Source organism: Chiloscyllium punctatum, chromosome 12, assembly GCF_047496795.1.
Source record: "Chiloscyllium punctatum isolate Juve2018m chromosome 12, sChiPun1.3, whole genome shotgun sequence".
In the NCBI taxonomy this organism is placed as follows: Eukaryota; Metazoa; Chordata; class Chondrichthyes; order Orectolobiformes; family Hemiscylliidae; genus Chiloscyllium; species Chiloscyllium punctatum.
Window position 1 is genome coordinate 28,257,681 of NC_092750.1, and position 15,383 is coordinate 28,273,063.

The following is a 15,383-nucleotide window of genomic DNA, read 5'->3' on the forward strand; positions in this document are numbered from 1 at the left end:
TGTTGGCAAAAGCAACCAGTGGTAGTCCTTAAGATCCTCAATTGATCTGTGGGGAGGAAGACCCCTCTAACCTTGAACTTGTCCAGGGGAAGGTGGGAAGGCAGCAGAAACACCAAACCATTCACCCCTGAATCAAACAGTTTTCTTGCCTCCAAACACATCTTGGGGAGGGCATTAAAGTTTGTCCATTGAGGAACTTCAATTGCCCAAATAGTGATCTTTATTATAGTAGAGTAAAGCCTGTAGTGTGTTCAGCAAAACCTTCTTGACCAATCTGTCCTTGCTTCAAGTAGATAGAAATATTGCTGGAATCTGGTGCTGAGAACTGAGGTAGAAGTGACAGACCTCAGAATTGCACTATGCCATTTGGATCCTTTCCTTCCCACCCCAAGTTCCTTTCCAGCCCAGAAGAGATGCACTTAGGTCTGATAGCAGCAGGCAACATCATCCTTGGGATTCACTTTCAAGTGTATGTTGGGATGTGCTTGGATAAGAACGACCATTGTGTCATAAAGTTAAATTAGTAATGGAGAAGTGAAAAGAACAATCTAAAGTAAGTGTCTAAATTGGAAGAAGACTAAGAGATGAGAGAGGATCTAACCAGGATAAAAGGAACTAACGATTGACAAGGAAAGCTGTAATGAAACAATGATTGACATTTAGAGAGGGTATGTTACACTTACAGGCTGGTTACATTCCAACAAGGCCAGGATTCTTTGGTTGTTGATGGAAATTGAGAATTGGATGAAACATTTACTGGCTATAGTAAATGGAATGAACAGTTTTATTGTATCATTACAAAGATGTCTTTTCTAAAGAGACAACATGAGCCATCATTATTTCATTGTTTAAATAAAAGGTGTGATTAACAGTTAATAGAGCAAGAAACAATCCAATACATTCTTTTGTTTACAAATGACAGGCATTTGGAAAAAAACTGGTATTATAAAACCTTTATTTCTTCACAGCTGTAATACAATGGTATTTTTCTATTAACATGACATCAACAGCAGTGACATATTAATTTCAAAACATTCAGGTGACATTTAACGATATCAAAAATTCCTGTAAATAGTGAAAAAGCATGCAATGTTTATTTGACATTCATTATTTTCCTTTTTTTTTCAGTTCTGCTCAGTCACATACCATTTTTTGAACATTCAATATATATAAAACCAACTCCAATGCTACATTAAAATCATGAGTGTGAATCTATATTACACACTACAACCTGGGAGTACATTTTTAAATTGTAAGATGAATTTTAATACGTAGGAAAAGGATGATTGAGAAAGAGCATAAATAGATCAGTGAAATTGGAAGTGCTTTGAGTTTATGCAGTTTGCAGATTATGTAACATAGTCTGTGATCACAGAACTAGAGAACTTTACAATGTGACTGGAGAGTCATACAGATCTGGATTTTATGGATCAGCAAAAGTGACTAATATTGTGTCAATAAACAATTTGTTACTCATGCTATCAGGCAGAGACCTAACAAAAAGTGAAGAAAATCTAAAAATAATTGGGGGTGGGAGAGTAAGGGTGCGGTGTTCACTTTGCGCAATGGTGTAATACAAGTGATAGTAATCTATTTTACAACTCTCATGGTTCTTAATTTCCGTTGAGTTGAGAATTACCTCTTCCACTTTTGCAATATTTAATTGTCAAAAGACTGGTTTTATGTCTCTTGGATTTATGGGGGTCTTTCAGTAATGGTACTGCTTAGAAAGGAATATGAGGGAAAACATTGAAGGAATGCACTGATAATCAAATTTGTTTATTCAAAGATTTTTCTATTACTCTTTAATCTACTTTGAGACTTTCTGACAGAAAGTAAGAACCTGTCATAAAAGCCCAGAAGTTCAAGTGCTTTGCAATGTAAATTATACACAGCAACAAAATAAGAACAAGCAAAAGTGCACTAGCCAGCCAAATATCTCTATAAAGAAACGACTTACACTGGATCGATTCATGGTTAGTACAGGCAGCATACTCATTCCCTGTTAGTTTCAATATTTGTTTACCATTAAGTAAAACAGGAGTTGAACAAAGAACTGATGCATTAGCATTGAGTTGATGGTCTTCCAGCCAGTGTTTGAGATATGTGATATGGCAATCACAATTCCAAGGGTTGTTTGACAGATTGACCTTCCTCAGTTTCTGAAGATTGTCAAACATGCCTGGAGCAACTGTGGTTAAATCATTATTTTGTAGGTAAAGTTCAACTGTGTTTTCAGGGAGAACAGGAACTTCCTTCAGGTGCTTTGAGCTGCAGTCAACTTTGAGGCCCAGGTCATTGAGAGTGGCGCATTGGCAGGATATTGGACACAATTTTACACTTGGCAAATTGAGCAAGAAAAGGAATGCGAACCCACCAGAGAGCAACATTTGTGCTGTGGTAAAATAAAAAGAAAATATTAATAAACAAAAACAGATAATTAGCATTCACTTATTTTTTCCTTCTATCTACTTCTGGAAGACATTGATTCCCTTATTGGGAAATATTCCCATCAGAAGCAGTAACCTTCATAATGAGGGCAGAATTGCATCACAGTCACAGTTTGATTGGAAGTGAGATCAGAATCAAAATTGAAAGTAGAGCCTTGGTAAGCTCACTGAAGGGTTCGCAACTCCAAATGGACTTGAAATGGGAGATACCAATGAAATAATGGTGGGTAGCCAATCTAACCAATTAATGAACCAACTGGGGTAGGTTCCTGGGATTTCTCTGATGTTAGAATTGGTCTCCTAGCTGAGACTGGTGTCTGTCAGGGCACCTGGAGGCAATCCACTTGTGGCAGGTCACTCTGAGGCATCATGCTCAATCCCACCCATTACAGAACCAGTGAGATGAGAAAGCCACAGTCACAAGTGATCCTGTGAAGGGGATTCCCTTCTACAGTTGTGACTGTGGTCAACCTTATAATTCAATTTTAAGAAGGCTTTGAGACTACCTTCATGTTGCAAAATCCTTCCTGTTCCTGGCATGCTCTTGCTATGGCTAGCTGTCATGATGGAGTTGCTAGCCATCCAGCACGTCTGGTCCTTCAGTTGGGTGTCCCAGCTAAGGAATCCATCTTCTGTCCTTAATTAGATACTGAACATGGACATGGTCTCTCCATTGGCTGTCTCCATCAGATTTTGAAGATGTGTGGCCAGCCAACATGTTTTTATTCATTCATGAGATGTGGGCATTGCTGACGGAGCTAGGAAACCTTACTCATTCTTAATTGTTTTTGAAAAGCTACTGGTGAGCTGTTTTCTTGAACTGCTACAGTTCATTTGCTGTAGTTATACCCACTTTGCTGTTAGGGACAGAACTTCAGGGTCTTGACTGAAAAGAATAATGGTATCCGAGTAAAGATGTTAAGTGTCTTGATGTGGAACTTTCAGGTTAGAGTGTTTCAATCTATGTGTTATTCTTGCGCTTCTAGATTGTCTGGTCCCATTCAAATCTTAGACAACATGAGATTGATAGTGGGAGTTTCAGTGATAGTAAGGCCATTGGAGGTGCAACAATTAGAATCTCTCTTGTTGGATATGGTCATTGCCCAGTTGTTGGGTGATGTGTATATTACTTGCTACTCATCAGTTCAAATTTGAATGTTGTCCAGTTCTTGTTGCATTTAGACACAGGCTGTTTCAGTATCTGAGGAGTCATAAACAATGCTGTACATTCTGCAATCATTTGAGAACCTTCTGCCTTTATGATGGAGGGAAGATCATTGATGAAGCAGCTAAAGATTGTTGGGCCGAGAACACACTACCCTGAGGAACTCTTGCAGAGATGTTCTGGAGCTGAGATATCAGCCTTACAACAATCATAGCCATCTTCTTTTGTGTCAGCTATGACTCCTAACAGTGCAGAGCTTTCCCCCAATTCCTATTGACTCCGGTTTTGCATGGGCCCTTGATGTCGCAGTCTGTTAAATGTCAAAGGCAGTCACCCTCATTTCCCAGCTTCAGTTCAGCTTTTTCACCGTGTTTGGACCGAGATTGTAATGAGGTCATGAGCTGAGTAGACCGTCACACCCAAACAAAGCATCAGTGAGCAGTTATTATTAAGTATGTGATGTTTGATGGGACCGTCCATCACATTTTTGCTTAATATTGAGATTAGACAGATGAAGTCATAATTGGTCGGGTTCAATTTGTCCCACTTTTTATGGACAGAACATATCTGGACAGTTTTCCACATTGTTGGGTAAATGTCATGTGTTCTAGCTGAATTGTATCAGCTTGACTAAGGACATTGCTAGTTGTGGAATACAGTCATCAGTACTATTGCCATAATGTTGTCAGGATCAATGGACTTTGAAATACCCATTGCCTTTAGCTATTTCTCGACATTGCATGGAGTGAACTGAATTGGCTGAAGACTGGCATCTGTGATGCTGGAGACTTCAGGTGGAGGCTAAGACAGATAGATCTCTCAGTATTCCTGGCTAGAGATAAATGCAAATGCTTTAATCTTGTCAGTTGCACTGATGTGTTAAGATCCTCAATCATGTGAATTAGGGTATTTGTGGAGCTGCCTGCTCTAGTGAGTGTTTAATGGTCCATGACTTATCATGACTGGATGTGGTAGAAAAAAATGCCAGGTTTGTGTAATCGCTGAGCTCATTTTATCGCTGTTTGGCACACAAGTCTTCCTGTGATGTATCTTCACAAGGTTGACACTTCACTTTAGGTAAGCCTCACATTGTCCCACATATGCCCCTCTGCATCCTTCACTGAAAATGTTGTCCAGTGACAAACAGGGTCAGGGCTTGTTTTTGGCCACAATTAAAGAAACATTTAAAAACTTGTAAAAATCCCCATTAGTATCTGTGAATTGTGAGACTACAAGCATTCAGAGTAATGAAACTGCTCTCCTTCCCAAACAACAAGCAAAACCTGGTGCACAATGTATGTAAATAATTGTCTTGAAAGAGGGAGCAAATGAGGACCTCAGATGCTGAGGATTAGAGTCGAGAGTGTCGTGCTGGAAAAGCACAGCAAGTCAGGCAGCATCCGAGGTGTCCTGATGAAGGGCATATGCCCGAAACGTCAATTCTCCTGGTCTATGGATGCTGCCTGACCTGCTATGCTTTTCCAGCACCACATTCTCAACCTTGAAACAGGGAGCACCAATTAGTTACTGAGGTCTCAGGTGTGCTTGGCTCACGTTAAGCAAACATTTGAGGTTAGCTTTTTATAATTATGCACCATTGTATTAAAATATATATATAGAGAAAACTATTAGAGTACTAAATTGCAGCATCTCTAGAAATGCCTGCTACATTTATGCAAGATGAATGTCTCTTACTATTATGTTACTATTGTAATAAAGGACTAATTCTTTTTTCATTGTCCTGTTTTTTGATGTAATTATCCAGTATGGTTTGAGTGCATACTGTTTATACTTCCAATTCAATTTGCACAATTTTGTTAGTGCTAGGAGATGGGTAACAAATAATGACTATGACTTACTCTTCATAATATTGACAGCTGTGAAATAAATGACAGTAACTTATAGATTAGATTCCCTACAGTGCAGAAACATGCCCATCAACCCGCCAAAGAGTAACCCACCCAGACTCATTTCCCTCTGACTAATGCACCTAGAACTATGGGCAATTTACCTAACCTGCACACCTTTGGACAATGGGAGGAAACCGGAGCACCCGGAGGAAACCCACGCAGACACGGGAGAATGTGCAAACTCCACGCAAACAGTCGCCTGAGGCTGGAATCGGACCTGGGAGCCTGGTGTTGTGAGGCAGCAGTGCTAACCGTTTCTGATTAGTTGAATTACTTGCTAGAAAGTTGTTGCAGAGTAAAATACATTGTAAGGGAAAGCAAAGGACTATAACAAGACTTGAAGTTCTTCAGATTGAGCACTTGTGATAGGTTCTATGTTTCTTTAAACAGACCACATTTTGTAAAGCATAGTGATGAAAGGGAAACACTGCTCTATGTCTATTGTTTACAGGACTCGAACTAGTAGTTGACTGAATTTCAAAGAAATTTGCGACACAATTTTAATAGAAATATACTCAGAAATACAGATGGCTTAGTATTTTAATGAATGGCACACCACAATTTTACAAATGAAGAATAATTATTTGGACGTGGTTCTGGAGGTTTTCCTGCTGTTTTATGCGGATGAATGATCACTTCCAGAAAGGAACAGGAGAGAAACTGAGAAAGTCTGAGGCAAAAACATCTTCCTGGAAGAATAAGAAATTTTGCTTCTCAATTTGTTTGAAGGAGTGTACCATTTGCCCCTGCTCCTATTTTTCATGTTTAGGTTCAATAAACAAAATTAACTTTCAAGCTACATATTTACCATCTACCAAATCTTTTTCTTTTAATGAAACAAATCTCAGTTCACTAACAGCCTATTCATAACTATGTTAGGAATTTAAATAAGTTCACAATCACCATCCATATTAAATTTTATCTCTTACCTTTTTTATTTGACTTGATTGTCAATGAAGTCTCAAGACTGAGTAGCAAGTGAAGAAAGCAGACAAAGGACTGTTTGTCTCAAAGTGAGTAAACAAGACATTTATCCACTTTTCCAGAAACCAGAGCGGAAATTACTTTGTAAACTTTCACATATCATCCCAGGTCATATTTCCTGTTTCATATCTATACATATGTGTTTCAAAACTCCAATGAATCATTTGAAACCTTGTTCTGAGCAATTTTATTTGAATAAAGGAGGCTAAAGGCAATTTATAATTAACATTTACTTGCTATAAATGGTTCTCCATGCTTCTGATAAAGAATGAATTTGATATGCAGTGTGACAAGGCAAGCATATTAAATGAACTAAAATAAAAGAAATACTTGGAGTAATTGTACAAATGTTTCTAGGGTGGAGATGGCCTCCTACTTGTCTTTTCCCCTGCCTTGTTTGGAATAGGGATCCTTTCTTTGTCCACACTCAACGTTTTAAATTTGTATTTGTTTATCCATTTCTTCAATATTTGCTGATGTGGTACAGGGGTGAAAGCCAATTCATAGTTGCTTGTGAAAATGTGGCTTTGGACCATTCTCTTGAATAATGCTTATTTAAAAAGAGTCATATGAACGACAGCAAACAGAACTTATGATCAAAACTGAGAATATCTCCAAAAAATGCATAGGGCAATTTTGTGAGTAAAGTGCAAAGAGATATAGAGAGATTAAGGAAGGAGCAACAGGTGGCAGGCATGGCATAATGTGGGGAAATGTGAGGTTATTGACTTTGATCCAGTCTCAATGACAGTGAGTTTGAAGTCAGAATTTTGTTTGGAATTGTTAGAGACTAATGGCATGGGAAATGTGGAGGATATGGTTTTGTGTGGGGCTATACAGGTGGTACTGAGGACCATGCTGGGGCATAGGAAAATATGAGGGGACATGGGGTGGGATCAGAGAGTGTGATGGGGCACTGGGAGGTATCAAGAAATGCTTTTATTCTTTACCAACAGGCTGCTGACAACAGGATTGAACAATGTCTGTCTATTGGGTGTACAATTAAAGATGTCTGGAGTTGTGTATTAATGATATTCACTTCTTGACAAGTCAATATTCAAATTTATAATGCAAAATAGATTCGAAGTTAAGTGGATTAAAATAAAAGGCTTAAGGTATATAGGTATAGAACAAGTAGCTGTGATTAGAACCGTCTTCCCATGTGGGAGATAAATACTGAAATTGACAAATGGGAAGAAATATTTTGATCCCTTTTGTATCTTCTTTTTATGATTGGTCCACTTCAATTCCAATTGACATCACAAATAAGTATATACCTATGAACCCAAACCTAGCAAAGCAAGTCTAGAAATATTGGCTCCATTAGTGACATTGAAGGTATTTACAAATTTGACCTTTTCTGCCACTGAATCAACAACCAGATCTCTGAGATAAATCTTCCAAAATACAGTGCTCAATTGCATCTTAAGGGTCAAAGATACCTTGCTTGGCCAGGTTATTTCATTCATCAATTTTACCAAGGCAAATAGACAGAAAAGCTCTACATTTTAGTGAACTCTGCAATTGCACCTCCTCTTAATTTATGCCCATCTCTTTCCAAAATCCTTATGAAGCTCACTAAACAAATAGCCTGCCTTTCCTCCTGCCTTCTGGAAGGATGGCGACTCTTGCTGGAAAGCTATTAGCTCTTGGCTAGTTCCTGGTATTTTAAATTAAGAGCCTTGCGCTGAGGTGTTCTCAGTGTGGGCTGCACCATGTTCTAGGAACACCATAAATTTACTTAAGTGAGATGACTTTACATTATAGATGGAAACCGGCTCCACTAGAGCAGGGAGGTTTCTTGGCGTGCAGTCAGTGCTTCTGGTAAAATGTATCCAGGAATGCATAAGTACGATATCCTGTATTCACTCTGTTAAAAATGTAGCTGGGTGTATGTTGCTCTTTTAAGAAAGCAGGACAGGAACCCAGAGGCAGGAGCTAGAGGGACAGTCTAAGACTGTGGAGCTGAAAAGATTCACAATAAAGTATTCCCTGGTCGAGTTCACCCTCCATTTACCTTATGTTCTACTTATGGTTCTAGTGAACCACAACCATAATAATTCCTTCCACTATTGCTGAAATAACTGCACCGAGGCTGGTATCTCATCACCAAGTCACCATTTATTTACTTGTGCACAATACACTGACTGTGACCAGCCAACTCAGAGTCAGCCCCTGAAGTCAGAAGACTCTCTGAATCCCCTGTCTATATCTCTCAGCTAGGGCTCCCTGATTGGCCCAGGTTAACAACCCCAATCAGGGATCTCATAGTCAATAACATCCAGCTAGTTCCAATCACTACAATTACCATCCTTGAAATTCTGTCTCTAGCTTTTATCAGAGCTTGCTCTATTCTTTCAGTATTTAAGCTATTACTTTTAATGCAAATGTTTGCATTGGTTGTGTAATGGAACCCTCAGCAACAGGTAGTGATGGCAGCAGTGGTTGAATGGACCCACGAAAGGGTGGCTTTGGGGGAAGGAAGGCTGATACAGTCATAGTGTCATCGAGATGTACAGCACGGAAACAGATCCTTCGGTCCAACCAGTCCATGCCGACCAGACATCCTAACCCAATCTAGTCCCACCTGCCAGAACCCGGCCCATATCCCTCCAAACCCTTCCTATTCATATACCCATCTAAATGGCTTTTAAATGTTGCAATTGTACCAACTCCATCACTTCGTCTGGCAGCCATTCCATACACATACCACTCTCTGCGTGAAAAAGTTTCCCCTTAGGTTTCTTTTATATCTTTCCCATCTCACCCTAAACCTATGCCCTCTAGTTCTGGACTCCCCCGCCCCAGGGAAACGACTTTGTCTATTTATCCTATCCATGTCCCTCATAGTTTTGTAAACTTCTATCTAGTCACCCCTCAGCCTCCGACGCTCCAGGGAAAACAGCCCCAGCCTGTGCAGCCATTCTGTTTAGCTCAAATCCTCCAACCCTGGCAACATCCTTTGAAATCTTTCCTGAACTCTTTCAAGTTTCACAACATCTTTCCATTAGGAGGGAGACCAGAATTGCACACAATATTCCAACAGTGGCCTAACCAATGTCCTGTATAGCTGCAATATGACCTCCCAACTCCTATACTCAATACTCTGACCAAGAAAGGAAAGCATACCAAACGTCTTCTTCACTATCCTATCTACCTGTGATTCCACTTTCAAGGAGCTATGAACCTGCACTCCAAGGTGTCTTTGTTCAGCAACATTCCTTAGGATCTTATCATTAAGTGTATAAGTCCTGCTAAGACTTGCTTTCCCAAAATGCAGCACCTCACATTAATCTGAATTAAACTCCATTTACCATTTCTCAGCCCAATGGCCCATCTGATCAAGATCCCATTGTAATCTGAGGTTACCTTGTTTGCTACCCACTACACCTCCAATTTTGGTGTCATCTGCAAACCTACTAACTATACCTCTTATGCTCACATCCAAATCATTTATATAAATGATGAAAAGTAGTGGACCCAGCACCGATCCTTGTGGCACTCCACTGGTTACAGGCCTCCAGTCTGAAAAACAACCTTGAAATTCTGTCTCTAGCTTTTATTAGAGCTTGCTCTATTCTTTCAGTATTTAAGCCAGTTTTGAACCAGTTCTGCATCCAAATGGCTAGTTTTCTCTATATTCCATGAGATCTTAACCTTGCTAACCAGTCTCCCATGGGGTACCTTGTCAAACGCCTTACTGAAGTCCATATAGATCACATCTACTGCTCTGCCCTCTTCAATTCTCTTTGTTACTTCTTCAAAAAACCCAATCAAGTTTGTGAGACATGATTTCCCATGCACAAAGCCATGTTGACTATCCCTAATCAGTCCTTGTCTTTCCAAATACATGTATATCCTGTCTCTCAGGATTTCCTCCAACAACTTGCCTACCACCGACGTCAGGCTCACTGGTCTATAGTTCCCTGGCTTGTCTTTACCACCTTTCTTAAACAGTGGCACCACGTTAGCCAACCTCCAGTCTTCCGGCACCTCACCTGTGACTATCGATTATACAAGTATCTCAGTAAGAGGCCCAGCAATCACTTCTCTAGCTTCCCATAGAGTTCTAGGGTATACCTGGTCAGGACCTGGGGATTTATCCAATTTTATGTGTTTCAAGACATCCAGCACTTCCTCCTCTGTAATATGGACATTTTTCAAGATGTCACCATCTATTTCCCTACAGTCTATATCTTCCATGTCCTTTTCCACAGTAAATACTGATGCAAAATACTCATTTAGTAGTTCCCCCGTCTCCTGCGGCTCCACACAAAGGCTGCTTTGCTGACCTTTGAAGGGCCCTGTTGTCTCCCTAGTTACCCTTTTTTCCTTGATGTATTTGTAAAAACCCTTTGGATTCTCCTTAATTCTATTTGCCAAAGCTATCTCATGTCCCCTTTTTGCCCTCCTGATTTCCCTCTTAAGTACACTCCTACTACTTTTATACTCTTCTAAGGATTCACTCGATCTATCCTATCATATGCTTTCTTCTTTTCTTTAACCAAGCCCTCAATTTCTTTAGTCGTCCAGCATTCCCTATACCTACCAGCCTTTCCTTTCACCCTAACAGGAATATACTTTTTCTGGATTCTCATCTCATTTCTGAAGGCTTCCCACTTACCAGTCATCCCTTTACCTGCGAACATTTGTCCCCAATCCGCTTTTGAAAGTTCTTGCCTAATACCGTCAAAATTGGCCTTTATAATCTTCACCATTAGCTATATTGTCTATTTTGATGCCATGTGCAAACTCACTAATCATATCTCCTATATTCACACCCAAATCCTTTATATAAATGACAAAAAGCAGCGGACCCAGCACTGATCCTTGTGGCACACTGCCTCCAGTACAAAAAGCAATCCTCTACCATCACCCTCTGTCTCCTACCTTCAAATCAATTTTGTATCCCTTTGGTAGCTCCCTTGGATATCATGTGATCTAACCTTACTAACCAATCTATCATGTAGAATCTTGTTGAATGCTTTATGAGGGATGGAGTTAAGGAGGTTAATAGTAAAAAATCACTGTTATCTTTCTTTGAAGTTCTAATGAAGAATCATACTGGACTCAAAATGTTAACTCTGTTTCTTTTTCCTTGATACTGCCAGACCTGCAGTGTTTCTCCAGCACTTTCTATGTTTGCTGGATATATCTCAACTCTTACCATTTGCCCAGATTAGTGCTGCAAGAAGAAAATACTGCCACTAATATGGACACCAATATTCTAGCCATTATGGTGCAATTGTTTAGAAATAGTCACTCTGTGCTTTGTGTAGTTTTCAAGACAAGTTTCAAGCAGGAAAGTATGTAATGGAATCTTCAGCGGTAGGTGGCAATGTTGAGGGGTGACACTAAGCAAGGGAGCTTGAGCAGTTGTGCCTGGACTTCCACCAGCATGTCATGAGGCAGGGCAGCTGGAGCATTCGGTGGTCCACTCTGGAAAAAGGTATGCTTCTGGGGAAGGAGGGCTAATGTGAAGAAGGAGCAAACAAGCAAAGAATTCCTCAATAGGATGTAAACTACAGGTTTCATTCCATGCAAATACTTCCTTATTTGCTCTTAATGTTTGTGAAGACTCAATGTCACTGGATTAACGATGCTTTGCTTCATGATCTTTGAACCGTGTTTTTGTTCAAATCTCAAGTTACAGTTTGCCACTTGCAGGCATTTCTCCAGGAAATGTTTAAAGCCTTGACAGATTGCTGCTCCTGATATCACACCCATTTTGCCCCATTGTGTATGCCTAAAATGTCATGTGCAATGAGGTCTCTAATTAAAATCTAAATGAGTTGGCCTCTCACAAATACGTCAATGTTGGTTCACTCTGTGCAGCACAAATATACAACATGCTTGCAGGCTGCAGTCCTGACCACAGTATATCAAGGCTACATTATGACCCCTTACAATTATTGGAATATGAAGCTCCTGAATTTAGAGAAGATAAGTCAATGAGTTGGAATATGTGTTTCTCTCAATGTTCAAGAAGGGCATTAATAAGGAAATAAATTATCTAAATTTAAAGATCATAAATAATTGAAAGGGAACACAAATTATATAATGAGAATTTAGGTAGTTTTAATGATTGAGCAGATGAATATAAAGTTCTATTCTCTATTGTTATAAAATCATACATACTGGGCCTTAAAATATTAAACTGAACAGAGAAAAGAAGATCATTTAAATTAGTTTCGTCTTATAAAGCAAGGGAAGTATCCTCATAGACTATTTATCTCTGGATTTTAGAAGATACGTAATGAACCATTGACAGCATATAAGAAATGACTTTAACTGCCAGCAGTGAATGGTAGGGTGACAGGTATGATAAAAATAATAATAAAAAGTAACTAAAAATATGAGAGTAAAAGGTTTAAATTCCTTACTGCAGCTTGTCAGTTCTGGGAAGGCATAAAATTTTCCTGTTCCAATGCTGAGTGCCAACTCCCAAGCAGGCATCACACTGCCTTTCAGCAGGCTGAATGTTTTCACTCGATCCACGTACACACTCCTCACTCATCCTATGAGAAAATAGAATGTGACATTTCTTGTATCATTTTGTTAGTATCTTTAGGGAGACTTGGTTAGAACGTCTATTGTTCAGTCTATATGCAACCAGGTTGCATATGCTAGGTTTGCAAAATTTAATGGTGCCCACCTGGTTAAGACAAGTAACTGATGTTCCCTTGTAAAAATCAACGTGCAAAATGGCAATGGGCAGGATTCAGAGTGACAGTGTGCTGTTGGAACTTTCTTCTTATTAAATTTATATATTCCCAGAATGCCATATAATTCATTTCTATATTGCAGTCAGGGTGCTGAGCAATGGTATATCAGTTCACTAGTGACACAGAGTGCTGTAAGATACACACTTAATAAAGCTTCAGCATTTGAAACTAAAAGTGTGAATATTTCAAACTTCTGGAACCTCAAGATATGATGGTAACAGCAGCATTTTCAATTAGCATTTAAGATAAATCGGCTTTATATTTAGCGCATATATATTCATTCACATAATGTGTGTGTCACTGACTGGATCATTTATTGTCCATTAACTCATTTTAATATTGGCTTGAATTCATTTATTAAAGATATATAAGCTTCATTGGAAGAACGAAATAGAAACGCCTGCAAAATGTCTGGTCTATAAATTCAGCTACACAGCACCCATTTTTCAAGTGAAATCTCTGACATGATGGGTAACGAGTGTATTGTAAATCTGATTGTAAATGTACCCACCTGATATGTTGGTACTGAAAAACAGGCATCTATGTTTAGGTCCCACATCTGAAACATATGTTAGGTCCTTTGCACTTGTGTCTAAAGGCCCGAACATCAGTTTGAGGCTTTCACTTATAGATTGGTTTGTATTGGAACAGCTGACATCAATGCTGGCTGCAAGCAATCAAACTACCTTTGAACTGTTTGCTGCCAACATGTTTTTTTAAAAATTTCAATTATCAGAATGGGGAGCAGAGAGGAACAATTTCCATGAATATTAAATCTGACTTTGTAGATGGGAAAATGGCAACAGGATACAAGGAAGTGCAATGCTTCATTGTAGCACCAAGGGGTCACTGTGGTTTTATCATTTCACATTAATACACTGCAAAGTAAAAGATGTTTAATGTAGCAGCTGATAAATCGTGTTTGGTTTCAAAAACAGACATAAAAATATACCTTTTACCAACCAATGATCTGTTCAACAAGCAGAAAAGTAAATCTATTGAGCAAAATCAAACTTCTTTTGATATAAGGCATGAAAGGTATTATTAAAAGGACTCTAATGAAAAAAATGTGTTTGGCAAATCCCTTTCTATATGGGGAGGGAGTTGTGTTATACTTGTGTTATTGCAATCACAGGTGACAGTATATTGTATTTGGCAGTATTTAAGCCTGTATCATGAACTTGTAAAGAAAAATGCTGGAAAATACCTATTTATGAAGATTAACTGTACTCTAACTCTATTAATCTTGATGAATCAGAATATTTATAAAGTCATAGAGATGTACAGCATGGAATCAGACCTTTCAATCCAACTCTTCCATGCTGACCAGATATCTTAAATTAATCTAGTCCCAATTGCTAGCACTTGGCTCATGTCCCTCTAAACCATTCCAATTCATATACCCATCCAAATGCCTTTAAAATTTTGTAATTTTACTAGCCTCCACCACTTCGTCCATACGCTTATTCCACATGCACACCGTTCTTGGTGTGAAAACATTACCCCTTAGGTTGCTTTTAAATCTTTCCCCTCTCACCCTAAAACTATGTCCTCTAGTTCTGGACTCCCCACCCCAGGGAAAAGACCTTGTCTATTTACCTCATCCGTGTCCCTCATGATTTTATAAGCCTCTCAGCATCACCCCTCAGCATCTGACACACCAGGGGAAACACCCCAGCCAATTCAGCCTCTTCCTTCAGCTCAAATGCTTATGAGTTATGGCAAATTATTTCCACAAATTTGGGATATTCCTAGATTTTGGAGAACTTGGAAGATGGCTAGGAATCTGACATTGCCAGGATATTCCCTTTGTGTGTAATATTCCTTTCAGGGTCAGGGAGCATACTAGCTCTGGATGTAATGGAGAGGCAGGGTTTGGGGATGCTGGGGTGGATGTGAAAGGATTTATGATAACTTTATCTCTAGTTCTCCAAATAAGCTGTGCCTTCGGGTTGCACATTTAAGTAAGTAAAAATAGTCTTATTTCCAAATGGTCCTTTTAAAACTTCTGCCAAATGGTCCTTTTAAAGATTTTGCCTGAAAAGGCTGACTAATACACAATGTATGCTGTAGTTAGTCAGCAGCCAATTTCATAAAGGCGATCACATTGGCCAATAGTCCCTCAATTAACCTTTTTCACCTAATCAAC

General features: G+C 39.2%; 1 protein-coding gene across 2 annotated transcripts; it reads right to left on the reverse strand.

Moving 5' to 3' along the window:
* Positions 1-943: 943 nt before the first annotated feature.
* Positions 944-13,820, reverse strand: gp9 (glycoprotein IX platelet). Of its 2 annotated transcripts, XM_072582205.1 has the most exons (3): positions 13,746-13,820; positions 12,893-13,027; positions 944-2,395 (listed from the first exon to the last, which is right to left on the reverse strand). In XM_072582205.1, exons 2-3 carry the CDS (start codon positions 12,963-12,965, stop codon positions 1,806-1,808), a joined length of 663 nt encoding a protein of 220 aa, XP_072438306.1. In that variant the 5' UTR covers positions 12,966-13,027; positions 13,746-13,820; the 3' UTR covers positions 944-1,805. The 2 variants fall into 2 exon arrangements, with proteins under 2 accessions (XP_072438306.1, XP_072438307.1); XM_072582206.1 differs by lacking the exons at positions 12,893-13,027; positions 13,746-13,820 and adding an exon at positions 6,455-6,512.
* Positions 13,821-15,383: the final 1,563 nt, after the last annotated feature.